The 20,352-nt window shown below is 37.8% G+C and overlaps 1 protein-coding gene across 2 annotated transcripts in view; it reads right to left on the bottom strand.

The window, feature by feature from the left end:
* Window positions 1–4,108: 4,108 nt before the first annotated feature.
* Window positions 4,109–20,352, bottom strand: part of LOC134754826 (serine/threonine-protein phosphatase 2A regulatory subunit B'' subunit beta-like) — a 146,738-nt gene continuing 130,494 nt past the window's right edge. The window contains exons 3-12 of one of the 2 annotated variants that reach the window (XM_063691253.1): window positions 15,515–15,651; window positions 15,036–15,213; window positions 13,994–14,136; window positions 10,001–10,101; window positions 9,588–9,756; window positions 8,793–8,919; window positions 7,769–7,933; window positions 7,581–7,663; window positions 4,245–6,455; window positions 4,109–4,144 (exon numbers count right to left, since the gene is read on the bottom strand). In XM_063691253.1, coding sequence (XP_063547323.1) covers window positions 5,726–6,455; window positions 7,581–7,663; window positions 7,769–7,933; window positions 8,793–8,919; window positions 9,588–9,756; window positions 10,001–10,101; window positions 13,994–14,136; window positions 15,036–15,213; window positions 15,515–15,651 — 1,833 coding nt within the window. In that variant the 3' untranslated portion in view covers window positions 4,109–4,144; window positions 4,245–5,725. Of the gene's footprint in view, window positions 4,145–4,244; window positions 6,456–6,892; window positions 6,921–7,580; window positions 7,664–7,768; window positions 7,934–8,792; window positions 8,920–9,587; window positions 9,757–10,000; window positions 10,102–13,993; window positions 14,137–15,035; window positions 15,214–15,514; window positions 15,652–20,352 lie in introns of those variants that run through there. The other variant, XM_063691254.1, reaches the window with a different exon arrangement.

Raw genomic sequence — 20,352 nt, 5'->3', positions numbered from 1 at the left:
TTATATGTAATGTGTTTTACGCTCCTAATTTTTACAATAATCAAAAAATTGAAAAAAATCAAACGTAGGGGCATAGCTGTGGGTGACATACAACAAATTGTGTCAAAATATTTTCAATAATGTTAATATTGGCAAAGAGGATATATATATATATATAAAATAGAGGAGTACTGTCATAGTAAATTTTGTAGCTACAGTAAATTCACTGCCATCTATCGACATACGATTAAAACTAGAAATGAATATGGTTAAAAATACCATTTATATATGGAGAAATGATTGCATTTATTATATTTATATGATTTTGAATTTTGACCCATGTTCTTTCACTGATATGCGTTAAAATTGTTAAATAACAAACAAAACCGTCAACGCCATCTAGTCGAGAATAGACCAAAGGTGGTAAACGTGGTGGCACCATCTGTTCGAGAATCAAATTTTCTTGATTTCCAAGGCACGTTTTTTCCTTACAATGTATCCATCTTATACGGAGTTATATAAATGTTTGATATTGGTTAATATTCGTGGGCTATGACTAATATACATCAAATTATGTAAAAATATTTTCCATAATGTCAATATATTCAGAGAGGAAAATGGGGACTACGTTTGTATGAAGAAACGGCCGTCCCCTTTCCTCTTAATATTCGGGAATAGAAGACAGTTACTTGTTCTTCGCATATGACCTGGCGTGATATGAGTCAAGGATTTTGAAAATACTTATTATACTCGTAGCGTTTAGAACATATATATATGTATGTCTGAAGTTGAAGTGTTCTCTGTAGGTACAGATTATACTAAAATATTTTCGAGCGGGAGTACCTATTTCAATTAGGTAAGTAAGTACCGTTTCATGGTAAAGTATAACCGTAGGTATCTGAATCTAAAACCTACTTTTTGTAAACTAAATTTTCGATTATCGGTTCTTCTTGGTTCTACTCCGCCTGGTCAAGTTAGGTATATTTTCGTAAACAGTCAGGTAAAAAAAAATGTCTAAATGTTTTTCCAAACTTAAAGCCTCTTTAAATGCCATAATGACGAACGAAATTAGTCTACCTATGCCCCTTTCCCCACAGCGATCTCCGCACATTGCAATTACAGATATAAATATAAAACGGTGACGTACAGCTGTCGGTATAGTTAACGCTATCTCTACTGAGCTCGTTCACTTACCTGTACTAACAATGGCATTCTGTTAAACAAAAGCCATTATTTCTTTATTGTGAGCGCGTGGCCTTTGTGCCTGCGCGCGTGGCCAATTGTGTGTGAGCCTCAGGCACATAGGTCACGCGCTCACACAAAAGAAATAATGGCTTTTGTTTAATAGAATGCCATTGTTAGTAAAGGAACGAGCTCAGTAGAGATATCGTTAACTATAACAGAAACAAATCCCTTGCCTGTAGGTACATCTCTTTGCACTCACTACTTATTTATTTATTATAGGAGCATATAGTAAAGTAATTAGAGATGCGTTTACTCACAGACCTCACAGCTGTCTCAAGTTTAATTAATGCTTGTTGACCACATTAAGTGAATTATCTATTCAAAACATAATATCTGCTATCCTGTATTAAGCACCTGTACGAGTAGACTAGAGTAATGCAAGACCTACCTTATTTTCGCCGTGAGCGTAAATACATATTACAGCAGCTGGAGGCGCTGGAGCTGGACGAACGTACATGTAGGTAAGCTACACTACACTACACTATACGGGTAACGTAACGGAAACGGAATACGTGCGCAATGGCATGCGCATGGTGTGATGTGACCGCTTGGTTTAACAACATCAAGTCAATTATTTTATTGGTACAACACTACTACATTACCAAAATAATTAGTACGCGAAGCTTTCTTCTTCACCTCACCAACTCGAAGAGGCCACTCTTCAAGGGGCTACCCGAGGTTTTCATCGATTTTTGACAAGTTTTGAATCGTATCTCCTACTTTTGTACTACAGATATAATTATAAGACAAAACGGATATCGGTTCTTCAATCTTTTATCTCCATTTTTGTCTACCGGAGTTTGAAGGAGATGAATACTTATTTATTTATGTTTTTTTTTAAACATTGTCTTAAAAACACTTTTTTCGTATCTCTATTGCTGTGAAAGATCTTACATATACGAAATATATATATTTGGGTCCGTCTTTGACGTCTCTAAAAATTTGTCTAAGGTTTTAATTTTAAACTACCCAAAAATTATTGTTGGCCAGAAAACCAGTTTTTTGGCCTAAAATTGTTCAACTTTGATGCCAAATATCTCGAAAACAATGAACTTTGAAGTAAATATGGTATACTATATCGCTTAAAGCCGTTGCTGTTAATATGGTAAGCTACAAAAAACATTTGAAAATGTGCGGTTTTCTCCGTATTTGCGTCCGAAGCTGCGATGCGCGACGAATTGCGTTTATGAACAAAAATCTGTACGGTATTATACTATGGAGCTCGGTGTGGCATACTTAATACCCTGCGGCATGCACCGCATCTCCGCCCGAAAGAACGAATCGTCGTGCGATTCGCACCTTCACACGGACAAGCGGAGCGGAGCCAATGTGTTATACCATGCGGTTTCTGCATACAAATTGATTCAAAAACTTACTTACCCTAAAACAATTTTTTTGCAGTTTTTATTGTACCGTTCTGTTGCCATGCATGAATTGCATGATCATGTATCCGTGATAAATTGCAGCTTTCTAGCACTAATGATCACGGAGCAAAGCCGCGGACGGACAGACAGACGGAAATGGCGATACTATAAGGGTTTCTAGTTGACTACGGAACCCTAAAAAGTGTCATTTGATGAAATGGAACAGCTAATGAAGACCAAAACGAAACACCTCAACATCACGACAAATATTTTGCGTCTTGGGGTTAATTGTAATAGGGGTTATTCCTGCAATGTTCTGTCACCAGAGTGCAACACTAGCCTCTTTAGTAAACCATAGAGTAACTTATACATACTGTGCCTTTAACAGTTTTTTGACAAGTTTTCAGAGATAATAAAATATGACATTGATGCATCAAGGTGGTTTGTTTACAGAGGACCTACCGGGAAACGCGAATCCGAAATTTTGCTATCTGCCTCTTTATCGCTCGAATATGGCTCGAATATGCAAGAGTGACAGATGTTTGATAACGAAATTTCGATTTTCTTGTTTCGCGATAAACTAAGATTGTGGTAGTGGCGCCCCCAACGCAGTTTCGCGTAATATTCCCTATTGTTATGAAATGCACTAAGTACTTATAGTCGTAAATAATTTTAATGGCATTTCAAACTGATTTGTGGAGTCGGTTTTTTTTATAATTAAGATTATGGAGAAAACCCTCACAAAAACAAATAGGCCAATTGACATAGATTCATAAAAAGCGATTTGAGGAATGAATTCCTAAAAAGCTGGAAATTGTTTTAATACCTTAATTTGGTCCTGAATGCGTGTAATCTGAGTTTGCGCAATCAAAGATTCACTTTTCCTTGGATTGAAAACAACTCGATGTAGAAGGAACCCACCATCAATTACAATGGCACTACCAGCAAGGTTTAGTGGATCAGACACTGGTGAAAAGGCGTTTTAGGATTTAGTTCATCAGAATCAGAATCGGATAAATATTTATTGCCACAAAAATTAATACCTTAAGAACTAATTACAAATAATACCAAAAAGAAAGATTCAAAATGGCGGCAATTTTTTACAACTGACTACGAATTCACATTAAGGTACTTTTCGGATTCTCAGATAGGTATCAATTTTCATCATGATTAAAACAAGTTTTCGATCTACAAGCAAAAAACTGAGAGCAAAAATCACCTCCTGGAATTGCGCAAACTCGGATTACAGCTTTACGATTAAACTATTTACAGCTTGCTGGGAATTAATTATCGAAAAAGCCTAATTTGATTGACTTAAAGTGGCCTTCATCCCTTTTTTAAATTTATATTGTACACTACGAACACTTAATGAGAAATAAGAATAACCCCAATTCATTTAAAAGGCTCTATATACCTATTTTACGGTTTTGTTCATTACATAGTGAATTACCTACGTAAGCATTTTCGCTGTGGTGAGGTGAGAAATTCTGTGTTATTCGCGGCAGCAAATTATTAGTTTAGCGGCGGTGTTGGATAACGAAAAATGTAATAAGAACCTACACGGTCTTGTGAGACGTATGTCCTTGCATTAGCTCGTAATAAGAACCTACACGGTCTTGTGAGACGTATGTCCTTGCATTAGCTCGTAATAAGAACCTATACGGTCTTGTGAGACGTATGTCCTTGCATTAGCTCGTAAAGAGCAGTAAGTATCTACACCAGTTATAAAAATTTAAGGCGCCTATCAATCACTTCCTAGTAGTACTTAATCACTTGTTATAATGTATTACCTATCTAGTTTTTCTTAACTATTAGGTAGTATTGGTAGGTTTGTGTTCGTGTCAAAGGGGCATATAACGAACTTTTCTATTTTCCATTTTAAATAACTATTAAAAGTTACTCTGTATAATACTCAGTATTTCTCGGTGTGACGTTTTTTGATATTTGATGCATAATAATATTTCTAAATTATTTTATTCGTTTATTATCACGTCTACATTTAATTATTTAATTTGACACAGCTTTATACGTACTACTCATTATCATCATCGAGCCACGAAATGATACGTATACATATACTGTGTCATCTAGTCGTTATCAAAAATATTTGTTAATAAGTATGTCTTTAGTAAAGTAATAATATAATTCTGTGCGTGTTTATTGTACCTACTGGCTTAATGAGTCCACGTGGCGATGAGGTGAAATGGACGAACTTTTATTAGTGACTCCCTGTATCTCATGAAACAACATCGGATCTGTTTTGTCTTTACGCATTGAGCTCAAAGTAGGTAGTCGATATTGGGTCGCGTCGGCGTCGCGGGCCCAAACACGCTCGCTCACAGACAGACACATGCCCAGCAGTCGGGGCGTCGGGGTTCACTCTCGCAGAGATCGGTACCTACCCTATTCGCCATTATGAGGGGCGATTACGATAATGGATGGACCAATGATATGAGAAATTCTATACGATGACGGATACATTAGGTATGCATATACATTCAATCACTAAATTATTACAGTAATCTTAGTAATCTATCTACAAATAAATATGAAAATACAATGAAAACCATTAAAATAATTTGATATGCTTAGTTTGAGACGTAGATTAAATAATATATAAATATCTAGTTAAGTTAGTTAAAGAAACACTGGCAAAGTGTAGGTAAGTTGCTAAATATATATGACAACTCTATCTAAATAACATTAATAAAATGCGGAAACTAGTCTATACGATATTATTTTCAGCATGACTTTTTACACGCTTTTAATATACGATTAATATATTAATAAAAAGTTAATTGCACAGTTCTGTTGCATAGTTGCTAATGTCCCTAGAGCGCGCAGGCGCAGCGCAGGCCGTCTCGGTCCGTCTCCGTCCTTGGCCGACCACTCACTGGTGTACGCAGATGAGATGAAGCACAATATCTTCTAATCCGTAGTAAAAACGACTGACTCCAAGATCAAGAGGGGTGAGAGCATTCATCTGGACACGAGAAGACTTACCGGAATTTAGAACTATTAGTACAGTTTTAACGAATTTCACATTGTAATTAGTTTACGCGATCTTTGGTGTTCACTGTGGCAGTAATAGTTAAATATGAATGACCATTAACTACATAGAGGCGGTGCGCGTTGGATTAAATAGAACACTCGTCACTGTCCCTCGCGTAGTCGTCGTCGTCATCGGGTGCGCGCGCGCCGCGCCGCACCGAGCCCGCCACCACGCCCGTGTTCACCTGGCTGAACAGCGCGCTGCGGTTGAGGCGGCCCGGCTCGCGGTGCGGGCTGAGTCGCTCCGCAACCGCGCGCTCGTAGTTGTCCGATATTTTGTTGACGCCGTTCACGGGGCTCGTCGCCTTGTTGCCGCCCTTGCTCGGGGAAGCGGCGGCTTTCGCTGTGCTCGCCATATCGAACAGCGCTCCCCCTGTCGCAGCGCTGTACGGCGGCGGGTCTTTCGCGCGCGCTCCGCCCGAGCCTCCTAGTAAGTGCGAGTAGAGAAAACTGTTGTTGCCACCGAATCCGGAGTACCTGTTGTCCGTTTTTCCGTTTACCATCATTAAGCTTACGGGTTTTTCTGGGGGAACAGGTTTTTCTGGAAGGTGTCTGTCGGGTACACCATCTTTGGCTGTGGGTTGGTTGGGCCACCGGTCGGCCGCGCCGATAGTGTATATGGAGCTGAGGTTGACGTACCCGGGCGCGGCAGGCTGGCGCGGGCGCGCGCCGCTCGTCGCTGCGCCCGCGCCCGCGCTCACGCCGCCCGACTCGCTCGCCGTCAGCTCCTCCACGCTCGACTCCTCCACCGCGTCCGTGTTACTCAAGTCTTCTAGATTAGGCGATAAACAGTCTTCATCCGTCTCATCGTATGAGCTGCAATTAAATAAAATGTGTTGTTCACCAAATCGTGTCTATCAATAGTACCGTATGTGAGAATGGTTATTAAGTTTAAAATATGTTTCCTTTGTTAGTGTTGCTTCATGCCAATGAGTCTCATCATTATTTACAAACAAAAGCGTTCAATGTGTTTGTGTCAAAAGAAAGGCATACATTACATATTTACAAGGGTACTGTACTGTGTTTTCATCAGTAAGGTAGACAAAGAGCCTCAAGCGCAAAAGGAGCGAAACGCTAGATAGATCAATGGGCGGCGGAAGTCGCGTGCGCACAGTCGGGAACTCCTTGCATTCGTATTCAAGCTGACTGTAATAAGCGGTTGTGGTGTGGACTGTGGGCTTCAAGAGGAAATAGACTTGAAACTCAATGCAGTAAACGTACACAGACACTGCAATTCACCAACACTTTCTTACCCTAGCATAGCCAGTTCTGTCTTCCTCCCTGATGAAAGAAATTTCAATGTAATAATAAACAAGAATACATATTTTATGAAGAAATAATACCTGTATTAAAATGTATATACATAATAACATAAATAATGGAGATGAATATATCTGTGGAAAGTAGTTATGTATAAAATGAAAGGGTAGATGTATTAAATATATGATATTGGTACTGTGTTAAGTTAAATATAGATAGATGGTTGAAGGTAAAGTAGTCAAGTTGGAGGTAAGTATGGCGCTCGAACACAGTCGATCTCTACTCTACGCTTGTTGCATTCAGAAAATATCCCCGCCACATACAAACAATCCGAGGCCTCAGAAGGTGCCTATTCGTATGGACACAAGTGCGGAACGGACTCAAGATGCTTCAAAAATGCTTTAAAGTATTCTAGAAGTTCTATTGTGCATCATTACAAAGGGTTTCTATTCTAAAATGTCTACTTTACCACAGCGAACTGATATTTATTTGTAAAGCTCGAGTCCATTATGTCCTGTACTCTTGCACAACTCAAAGAAACGAGCCACACATTTCTTTCTCTCGGAATCTTTCATTATCCTATATAATTCCCTGTTTATAGTAAAAAAAGGAAGTGATTATTTCGTGTGTCATACGTAAATAATTAAAATCTCAATACTAAAGGTCATAAAATTCGCTTACATTTGATCCTGGGCATCACTGCCGCCTTCTTCTGCAACCAATAGTTCGTACTCCTCCGCGGCGAATCTATCCCACTCGGACATCTGGGAACATAACACGTAACATATCAGTAATTATGAGTACGTACGAGTAACTGAGTACAATAAAAGGAAAAGTATAAGCACACAAGGTGAGGCAATGACACTCACCTCGGAGTCTGCGTCGCGTTGCGTCGCGAACGGGTCGCGTTGCTCGTGGTCCAGGTACTTCTCTAGGTTGAAGAACGTGTCGAAGAATATTGGCGTCAGCTTACACCTCTTTAGATCTGACAATGTGATCTTTCCCTCTACAGTCGGGTGCACCATATCGAGCATCTGAAATTTTAAAATCATAATTGCATATGGTACCTACTGTTCGTTTTACCTCTACCTATTGGTTTTTAGTTTACCTACAGTAGAAATTGTAGAATCCGCATATAATGACATCGAAGGGAAGTGACGAACACGTCACAATAAGCGAATGTCATATAAAGCATAGTTGATTAATTCTTATTGTTACTTGTCCAAATTAATTTCAAATACCTCTGTCAGAGATGAATTTTATTAACCTTATACTAATTATCAACTCGTCACTGAGAAACAAAACTACAACACCGCATGCATCAAACGTCCTCGCAGGGGATGGCCACGAAAACCAGTGAATGTGTCAGTATTAGCGGACACGATTTGTCACTATAAGCGAAGTGATCTTATCCGACTTTGTCACAAAGAATTTTATATGAAAATCGAACTTCGCACAGTAATTACGTAATAGTAAGCGGTTGGTCCTATAAGCGGAGTTATAATAAACGGATTCCACTGTATTGCAATTCTGAGTATTTGAGATGTGTTTAAGTACTGTATTTAAATTCCGAGTATTTTACGTAGTATGGTGGAGACTATTAAATATATATGTATATTATAACTATGCCTCTATGCTTGTGACATCGAGAAAAAACACGACTATGAGGAATAGTATTACATGACAATAGTTGACTTCAAAGGGTCTGCTCAATAGACGGGTAGGTACGTACAGTCGCGGATTTTAATAGTTTAGCCATTTAGGGGTTTTCTTAGGTACATTGGAAATTTCATTTCATAATAATTTAACAACCAACAAAATTAGTTTAAACCCTTAAATGTTTCAACAATTAAAGATCGTGGCTGTATTATTAGTTGGCGCAGCGGAGCAGACCTGGCACAAGCAGTCGTTGAAGGGCAGCGTTTCGATCCCGATGGCTTCCATGCGCTGCATCTGTTCTTCGTAGAAGTACTCCAGCTCGTACATGGAGAGGTACCCGTCGCCATCCATGTCCATGCACCTGCAGTCGTGATAACTGGTTACTGCTGTACCTACTAGTTATAATTAGGTAAGCATTATAGGTACATGTAGGAGGAAATCAAGTAAGCTTGTGTGAATAGTTGTACGGAATGAAATACAGAGTGGGGTGACACTGGACCTTTCGGGCACTCTCGGCTCGGAGCAATTATTAGGGTTGGCAAAACTTCAAGTTCCTTTGTGTGCACAACCACAGATAAGATAATTAGAGTTAGACCAAGATAAGTCTGCAACAAACGATTATGATAGCACACGCAGTGCAAGTGTTATTTATACGTCATAATTTCATAGAAATTTGATAATTTCATTTAAATAATATGTACTTGATATAGACGGCCAAGGCAAGACAAGTGTGCTCTCCGCTAGATCACGGTCTTGTAAATAAATCATTTTCCAAGTAAGTAGGTACAGTTCTTCTTCTGATATACCGTTAGGAACAAATACCTAGTCTTCTCTCTCGTGCTTGTAGACAAGACAGACAGTTATACGTCTTTTCATTTAGCTGATATGGCTATACTATCTAAGTCACTAATCCTACCACAACCAGCCATATCTAACAAATACGAGATGACGGGACGTGGGATGCCCTTGTCTTTGTTGACAAGCGGGAACCACGTGCCGTAGCCTAGGACATGCGGTCAGGTCGGTTACCTAAACCAGTACTCGATGGCGGTTGGGTGCGTCTTGTCCTCCTCGGCGAGCAGGAACCACACGAACTCGGTGTAGGACATGCGTGGCTCGCCGTCGGGTGTGAGGCGGTTCTGGCTGCCGCGCGTCACGCAGCCCGAGAGTACCCGTTCGATCATACGACTTGACAGCGCTGGAACCCAATTACGAATTACAGAATAACTACAAAATGTTGGGGCTAGCATATTAATTTAATATATTAATTAAGGACCTGTTTTATGAAGACTTGTAGCGTGGGGTAGCAAGTTACAAGCGTAAACTCTTTCGAAGAGACTTCTGATATTACCTACATCTTATTTTTAGACAAACATACTACCTATTGTGTCAAAATTCAAATGTGTTATGCATACGCACTAAGTACCTAAATGCACACTTACCGTGGTCGTTGTGCCTCGCCAAGTCGTGTTTGTCTATGAAAAGATCGTGATCTCGGTCCAACTCCCAAAATTTGCAATAAATCACGTAGAAATGCTCGTAACTGAAATCATCAACAAACGCATTTTAATCTGTTTCTGCATAGGAAACACGTTAAGTGCAAAATGTTTACATGTAATAAGTATATTCAGGTAAAGGCGCCTATTACCGTGGGTGTCAAATTCGGCGCCTATCGCCGTGGTATTTTAAAGTACACATTTCATGAGCAAACCGATAACAAAATCTTTTACACAAACGAAGCACAATCGGATTAGGACTAACCTCGAAATCTCTGAAACAGTCCTAAGATTTTACAATACTCCAAGTTAAGCATTACCGATGGTATGATCACATAACCCTCGCTCATAGAATACATGGGAATCTATTAAGGTGGTTCGATTTTCATACAAAATTCAATCTGCTTTAATTAAGGCACTACACACTATTACTACACAAATATTTGCTCATTTATCTACTTTCGAATATTCGTTTGCGCTAAATTAATAGAAAAACTTTGTTTCATACAGAAATCATACATAAATCAACGTAATTTTTTCATCAATTTTACGTATGTGTGTGTCACAAATGTCGTGTACAAATACGTTGCGTGCGGCGTTGCCACTCTATGACGTTGGCGACGTTGCCTGGCCGACCTGGCAGGATTTGCAGTGCCGTCATGTTTAGTGCATTTTTATTTGACAGTGTTGACACTGACACATAGGGTCATGTTTATTGTGACATTAATTTGTTTGTATAAATTGAAAATGATAGCAACGTCTAAATCAAGTTACAAAAATCATCGGTGTTCTGGTCCGCGAAAATCCAGAAAAATTCAGACTCAATTGAAGCGGAATTCATGATGGTGAAGTTTCGTAAGGTAGGTACAGTTTCATTCCTTCATTGTACATTGTAATTTTCTCGTGTCGATCTTTTTAGAAAATAATTCTCACTTCTTCCGTAATATAAGCGTAGATATAAGCAGTGAACAATACCTATATAATGTAATAATTACTGTTTTGGTTGCCGAATAGTCAATGTGTCACTAACTCTAGGTTTTTTTAGGTATTGTGCAAAATGAAGAGGCATTCTTGGAAATAAAATGTTTTCCTTCATTAGCCAGAAAAAATCAGGACATCCTCACTGCAATAAAGTAAAATAAAACATTTCCTGGGGATGAAAATTATGGAATTTTGTCTATGAATGAAAAACACAATTATTACTCGGTAAGTAAATGATAACTTTATTAGAATCCATATTGTTGCATCATCTTTCTTCCTATAACATTAGAGGATTTTGTGCTATCATGATATTATTTTTCTTTTAGGTACAGGGACAACTACGGATAACAAATATGAAAAAATGTTATTTCATTTGTTGTGTGAATCCATCTACACCAACAAGACATCCACTGCTGGACATAGGCCTCCCCAGGGATCTCCACAACGACTGGTCTTGCAAGACCGGCCAAAATATCGAGAAATAAATAATATAAATAAACATGATAAATATCCCGTTTTCTATAATAGTTATAATTAGAAGGCCATGCAATGTTGTTACTCACTGTACCTACTTGAATCCAAAAAAAAATATAAAAAAAGTTTTAATTTTATTTTACAATTACTACTTTATTATTAGTACATTACGATACAAGTGCGAAAAGTAGGAAATTGGCAACGAGTGGCGTAAAATTGAAACACGACCGAAGGAAGTGTTTTAATCGACACGAGTTGCGAATTACCTTTTCGCACGTGTATTGTACAACGTTTTACAGTACATAATTATGGCCCTTTACATTTTCGACATATATTATGCATGTATTGTACTAATTACCGCACTAGGGCGGTAACGTATATGTAGCACCATATGTACTAAAAAGTATTTTACAGTACATATGGTGCAACTTTCTCGCCCTAGTGCGTAAAGAGCACTTTTCATGCATATGTCGAAAGTTTAAAGGGCCATATGTACTGTAAAACGTTGTACGATACACGTGCGAATAGATAATTCGCAACTCGTGTCGATTTAAAACACTCTCTGCGGTCGTGTTTTAATCTGTCGCCACTCGTTTCGAGTTTTCTCTTTTCCGCACTTGTATCGTAAATAACTATTTCAAACTGCAAGGGTACGATGATAGATCTCAATTCAATATAATTTTGCAACATTTGGCATTATTAGGTTATAAATTGTATGGAGATGAAATCTATCATCGTACCCTTCCAGTTTGAAAAATACTATAGAGGCTGGGCAGTAAGGGATTGCTTTACTTGTAGAACTATATTTAGCGCTTTAAAAAAAAACTGATACCTGACACTTACAAACCTGGACTTCCTTGGGCTAGTGCTACTAAGAATCGTCAGTATTCTCCATCCTTTCTGAGTTGGAAGAACCCAAAAAGGTGAGATTTGTGAAAGTCAGGTTTTCAATATATGTGGCGTTTTCAACCAAACGGGTACCTACTTATTGTTGTCATATTTCCATAAAGCTTCAAAATGAAATCGACAACCGACAATGTGGTACCTTTTAGTTCAAAACGTCACATATTTTTATAAAACGTTATAAACTAATTTATTAATAATACTGAATATCTGGGAGAAAAAGAAAACATAAGTAAAAACTCAAAAATGCTCGTTTTCCCAGAGATAAGACCTAGCTAGATCGAACCCCTTACAGCAAATTTCATCAAAATTGTTAGAGCCGTTTCCGATATCACTGAAATATATTTTGGTTATATCGGAATCGGACAAGAATTCGAAGAATAAAAGGTATAAGAAACATAAGATAACACAAAAAGGACAAAAAAAAGTACCCCTGACGTACCAGTCTCGAACCCGAATCCTCTTGCACGTATTTCCACGAACATACCGCAACGCCATTGCAGCATACTTACACTGCATGAAATTGTCTACTACAAGCATCACGGAAACACTGTTTGCATGTGTGAGTAATAGTAGGAAATAGCATGACAGAAACACTCTGTCGACTTTAAAAGTGTTTTTTGCACTAATGAAGTATTCAATGTTTATTATAATAGTTCAATATTTATGTAAAGAGTGCGCTAAACATACTTTTAAGTATACAGATACCAACACTATTCCACAAAAAAATAAAACCTGAAAATTTGCGAAAGTGACGCCATTTAGCGGGGTTTAAGCTTTGGGTAACCTAGTCGAACCACCTTAATGACCCATTAAATATTAGTTTGGGTCCGTGATAGGTTTTTAAATAAGTATCTATTACCGAGAGGTATTTTAATCACTTTTAATATAAATCACATTAAGGATACTGTAAATACAGATTTATTTCACCAAATCGAGACTTACTCATCGGTTGAAAGTCTTTCGCGCATTTATCAGTTTACAGCATTGTCACAAATTATACACAATGAAAAATATTATTTTGACATATTTCTTATGTTCATATGAATAGTGAAAAAAGAGATGAATAAATATTACAGCAAAATCTGTTATTCAAATTCAGATTTATAACATTTCGAACCTATGAACAACAGACAGGTATTACGAAAGACCTACAATAATTCATCAGCTGATGGGGTCAATGACCTATTATTATTATTTTTAACCCTCGGTTATTAGGTAATAGGTAAGTGCCAAATTGAGTCGGGTTCCTATTACCGATGGTAGAAAATGGCTACTTTTTATACCCTCGGTAATATAATCTCAATTGGCGGTAATAGAATCACAGCCTGTCATTACCATGGTAATAGAACACTCGCGAATTTGGTTCCAATAATTATTTACTTAAATATAATAAACTAAAATGAGTCTTAAAAGTTACGAAGGCGAAAGTTTAATAAACACTTCAATAAAAAATATTCTCGGTCGTGAAGAAGCTTGAATATCCTTAACTTCTTGGAACCATTCCATCAATTTCAAAATACCACGGTATTAGGCGCCTTTACCTTATCTTTATGTTTTTTATGTAGGTAAAAAATTTACCTAAAATATTGAGTAACTTGATTAATATCTTCCTCGTCTTCTAGTAAATGAATGACTTGAAGTAAATTAGATCGTTTCAATTCGGCGATTGTTATTTTACCGGACCACGATCGATTTACGCAATAAAATATCCTAGCGATCACCTGAAAATAAAAACAAGAGATATGTAATTCACATACTTAACACATAGTCAATTAAAGATAAATTAAAATGAGGTCATGAAGGCAGTTTCAGATCGGCTTTCGTTTCGGCCACGTCATATGTAGCAGAACCAAACGACTGCACGACACCCCCACGGCACGGACCGCACGGAGTCTTTATTTAGACCGTTAGTTATCTTTCGTTTTGGCCACGTCATATATATGTAGCAGAACCAAACGACTGCACGACACCCCCACGGCACGGACCGCACGGAGTCTTTATTTAGACCGTTAGTTATCTTTCGTTTCGGCCACGTCATATATATGTAGCAGAACCAAACGACTGCACGACACCCCCACGGCACGGACCGCACGGAGTCTTTATTTAGGCCGTTAGTTATCTTTCGTTTCGGCCACGTCATATGTAGCAGAATAATAATTTAAAAGTTATTTAAGAAAATAGCAAAAAATTACCATTCCCCCCCTTTGTCTCCGAAACTACTGGATCTAAAATTTTGATAAAAATACACAAAATAGTTTTTTACCTATAGATGACAGGAAAATCTATTAGAAATGTGCAGTCAAGCGTGAGTCGGACTTAATTACTTAGTTTTTGAACCGACCCCTACGGGTTTTTTAAAGACTCACGTTACACATAAAAAAATACATTGTTAAAAATTGTGTAATAGTACGCGACCCTTGGAACGCGAGTACAACTCGCACTTGGCCGGTTTTACTAAGTAAAAGTAAAATACATAATATCCGCGATTCTGGGCACGCACAGCCATCTCGGTCTCGCTTACCTACGCTCAATGAGTGAGAGAAGAACCTACGGGGCCTTAAATAGAACGAAGTTGAGTTAGTAAAACTTAGCCGTAGTTGGTGTTTAAAGTCCCACTCACAGTGTGTACGTATCTGGAGTGGAACTCCGTGGCCTCCTTGAGGAACGAGAGGCCGGGGTGCGTGTCCACGACGTCCTGCACCAGCGGCACGAAGTCCTCGGGCGCTAGCACGCTGCTCTTGCCCCGCGTGAGGATGTACACGAACCGCGACGCCACGTCGTGGCACTGCGACGTCATCCTGATGTGGAATATTTCGATTAGTGTCTTAATAAATATAAATATCAGCGCAAATATCTGTGGAACTGGATGAAAATCGACCATTTTGAGACAAACGTTTTTCGAAAATAAAAAGTATCTTATTTCTTTAATATCTTTAAGTACATTTTATTGACGGAAAACTGTAGATGTAGACACTTTTTAAACCAATAACACTCGTAATTTTGTATATAATAAACCAACATTTTTCATTTTTTCTCATCACCCGACGCTCTTTGGGAAATTAAATTGGAGTAGAATCGTCATTATATGAAGGTACGTACTCTCTCCAAAAGTTGATGAATTTGTGACCGTCGACAGGTGAATGCAGACTCTGCTGCGTGGTCAGGAAGAGAGGCATCTTCCAGTAGAGGGGACATTCGCAAGCCTTGACTATGTGCTTGAAGCTATCTCGCGGAACCTGTAACAAATAATCGCGAAATGTTTAAACTGTATGTTTATAAGTAGTATCCTGGAATTGATTGTTGGCAAGTTCTCTTTTGTCATTGAGCTTTGTACCTTATTACCTACCTAAGCTTGTATATTGTATTTCGTTTTGTACATTAGATAGTTTGGTCTATCATCTGCTTTTAATATACCTATTGACTAAAAGCAGAAGTACAACTTTGTGCTTTTACTCGGCGCCTAGGTCAACTTTTTTAATTGCACATGAGTGAATAGTCTGTACCTGTAGTACCTGAGAAAACGCCTCCTACCTATCAACCTGCTATAGCCCAATCCAATACCATATGTATCATGCGGGCAATGGCAAGTGTTATATTGTGATTTCCCGGTGGTTGTCTAAAATAGACAATCTATGGCACGGCGCGGCGCGGTCACGCGCGTCCCATCGGCCGGCGTCCCCGAACATACCTACTTCCGCTATTTTAGAAGCCCGCCAAGTGTGACACGGGTTGTACATATTAGGTCCATCATGTTGTTAGTTAAGTTTACATCGTATACATTTTAACGTTTTGTATTTAATCCATACTAATATTATAAATACATACCAATATTATAAATGCTAAAGTGTGTCTGTCTGTCTGTCTGTTACCTCTTCAAGCTTAAACCGCTGAACCGATTTAGTTGAAATTTGGTATAGAGATAGTTTGAGTCCCGGGGAAGGACATAGGGTAGTTTTTCTGAGCAATCATCCTTTAAGGGTGGGGAAAAGGGGGGTGGAAGTTTGTATGGAAAATCAATTAAAAGCAGATTAGATTAAAAATAAGATACCCAAATTACTAACTCCACGCAGACGAAGTCGCGGGAAAAAGCTAGTAATAAAATATAGTAGATGGAGATTCACTTATGCACATTGGGATACCACTGACGAGTGTGAGAGGTTATTACATATTATTTTCACTGCATAATCACAAAATAATACCTGAAATTATCCAGTTTTGCTAGATCAAGTAAACATTTTATGAGAATATGTTTTTCAGTCCCATGCTCAAATCATACTCAATAGCATAGTTATGTGCTTCATTTGTATGTCATAGTCATATCATTTATTGCATACATGTGTTTACATTAGGTCTTATTTATATCTTAGGTTATAACATGCACCCGTTAGGGCATAGCAACATAGTTACTTAAATAATACTTAGTCTAAATTATATCTTAACAGCTATACATTATTCACCAGCTTAAATTATATTAAATTATAATTTATCATAAAATTATCCCAATATTAATATTTTTACAATTACAAATTTTTACATTATTATTATGAAATCCAATTTATTCCAAATTATCATTTAAGAAATCATTTAAAGAATAATAGCATTTGTGTGACAAAAATTCCTTGATTGCCTTATAAAATAATTTATAATTATTGTGCGACTTGATTTTGTTTGTTAGTTTATTGTATACCCGGATTGCTGTATATTGTGGGCTATTGGATAGCATTTTTGTTTTGGAAGGGGGGATAACAAGCTGATATTTTCTCCGGACACTATTTGGTTCCTTAAATAAATATTTATATTTCCACGCATATATATATGGCTAATGATAGGATATACTGGCACGGCAATGGCAGTATCCCGTGTTCCTCAAAATAGGGTCTGCTGCTTTCAGGGCATTGAATGCCAACCATTATTCGGACGCATTTTTTTGTATGACAAATAAATCCTCGGAATCTGTGCTGTTGCCCCACAGCATGATTCCGTAACTTAACCGCGAGTGTGCTAATGCATGATAGGCCGATAGAGCAGTTTTTATTTATTTATTTATTTATTTAATCTTTATTGCACAAAAGAAAATACAATCGTACAAAAGGCGGACTTAATGCTATGAGGCACTCTCTACCAGTCAAAAGCAGATAATTTGTAGGCGGTGCAACATAGTGATTACATATATACAAGTATAGTTAAATAATGGATAGGCATAGACATACATACATATATCTGTATATATAATATTCATATAAATACATACAATATACATACATACAAATACATAAGATATCAGATGAAACTTTCAAAACAGAAACACTAAGAATTCATCGTTCTGCAAGCAAAGTACTCACGTAAGGATTTTTTAAATGCAAATATATTCGGACACTGTCTAATTTTAACAGGGAGACTATTCCAAAGGCGAGCTGCCTGAATAGAGAAAGAATAGGACATGAAACCTGTTCGGTGAGCTGGTATGGACAAAGAAAGGTTGCCAGTAGAGCGAAGTTGACGGACACGAGAAACACCATAGTAGTTGAAGAAAGATTTGAGATATTCGGGAGATTGGGGATCATTAATAACAGAAAAGAGGGTGCAAAGCATGCGAATATTTCGACGAACACGTATAGGAAACCAGCCGAGTTTAGAGCGGAAAGAGGAGACATGGTCGTATTTACGAAGACAGAAAATGAAACGAATGCAGTTATTTAGTAAACGATCTAACTTGTTCAAGAGCTCTTCATTTAAGTCTGGATAACACACATCACCGTAGTCAATTATGGGTAGGATTAATGTCTGTGCTAATATTTTTTTTGTTTTAACGGGTAAAAAGTGTTTAAGTCTGTTAAGGGCATGTAGAGCTCCAGTGACTTTTCGGCAAATTTCAGCTACCTGTATCTTCCAACTCAGGGTAGTTTTAAGTCTGTTGTCCTACGAAGGTGCATATAGGAAGCTTGAGATTTTGGTTTTAGTTATTTCTATATGTTTTTTTCAGTTTATGTTACTGTCAAGGGATATTCCTAACATGTTAAAAGTGTCCACTTCCTCAATTTTGATGTTATTTATTATTATATTAAGTTCTAATGGTTTGTTAAGTCCGTGATGGAATTGAATTAATTTAGTTTTGTTGAGATTGATTTCGAGATTTTGAACTTCTAGCCAGTTATTGACTTCGTCAAGACATTTTTTGATTGTATCGTTATGACTTTCGCCTTTATCAATTTCAAACAGTAACGAAATGTCATCTGCAAATAAGATGTTGTGTATATTAACAAAATTTGGAAGGCCGTTTATATATATTAAGAATAACACGCAACCTAAAACACTACCTTGTGGAATAGATCCTAGTAAATGTCGCTTTTCCGAACGTGTCTCGGTGATTTCATCGATATTTAATTTGCACATATTGAATACGGTTTTGCAGGTAGGATCTAAACCAATCGTGGACTACGCCTCTAATCCCTGAATTAAAAAGTTTTTTAAGTAGAATTTCGTGTGATACTCTATGTCGGGTAAATTGCGTTAAGATATAGATACCTTTATCTCTGTTTTTTTTTGTTGTTGTATGTATTGATTTACTCAAGTAGGCCAACATAACAAGTAGCTCGTAGGTATTCAAATGCAGGACTAAATGCATTCATGTCAGCTTGACTCCGGTGAAAGTTGTAGAGGGTCCCTGTCTCTGTCCCTACTTGATTCCACGGATTTTCGGGCGGCAGCCGCGCTCGAGGCGCGTAGCGCGTACAGATGGGTTAGGTTTTATGGCGTATTCTTATAATTCATATCGGGTAAGTCGGGCGGGGTCGACGCCCCGGGAAGTAGGTCACGTCGACTTGACGCGCCTATTAATAGCGATGGACTAGCTTCATTGACAACATGCTCGTAATACAGGAAGTTTCAGAACGGAATGTCCATTCAAACAAAATAGGTAGCGTAAGTAAGGCCGAAGTTTAGTTTATTATAACGACTTTGGCTTGGATTATTGTCAAGTATTTATTGATCAAGTAGGGTTGTTATCTTCATTGATCGGAATAGGCAGAGTATAAATACCTTAACTTGGTAGAACAAAGTCATAAAGTGGAGACTGCCTTGCGATAATATTATTTTCCCGAACTAAACTCCGGAAACGTAAGTAAGTTAATAAATAAATAATATTATTATAAATAGTTACGGTAAAAAACAATGCATTCCTCGTTTTTGTCCAATACAATCAATAGACGTAAAATAAAACAACCAATTTTTATTGTAACTTTCTCTATATATGTATTTCTTAATTCTAAATAATTATACAGGGTGTTTCTATAAACACGAGCAACAAATCAAACTGGAGATACCTTGGTGTGTCCAAAGTTACCACTAAGTGGTCCCGATGATTTAAGATTGTTTGTTTAGGAAATATTTGGATTAAAAACAAAGTTTTATAAGCAATGGATATTCACATTGCGATACTGTCGTTTAACTGTCGTTAGATGTCTTGGTACCGGGACGTCTTGGTACGTGCGTTTCAGTACAAATTATTTTAAAAATTAAAACAGAGAAAAGTAGTTCTTATGACTACGAAAGTAGAACTCATAAAGGCTGCATGACACGTTCGGTTTTGGTGACAATCTCAAAACTTATTTTTACTGCGGAATAGCATCAATTTTTAAAATAATATATTTTCGTAATAAAAACCTCCATAAAACACTTGTTCATTATTTGAAAAATGCTTTAAACGTAATGCCATCTTGACAACTGTCAGCCAAATCAACAGCGATAATTTATGTAATTCAATCAGATTTATCATGTGATATGATTTTGCTTTATAGTGAATCCAGTTCAAACCAAGCAGTATTTACGTACGGTTGTACCGCAAGCGCAAATGACTTCCCGATAGGAGGCACCCCGCCAGAGTGACGCTGTGAGTACTGGCCACGGGACTCTCGCCGCCGATCGACTCTTTGGATGTT

This window comes from Cydia strobilella, chromosome Z (genome assembly GCF_947568885.1).
Source record: "Cydia strobilella chromosome Z, ilCydStro3.1, whole genome shotgun sequence".
In the NCBI taxonomy this organism is placed as follows: Eukaryota; Metazoa; Arthropoda; class Insecta; order Lepidoptera; family Tortricidae; genus Cydia; species Cydia strobilella.
This window is presented reverse-complemented; position numbering and strand designations above follow the sequence as displayed.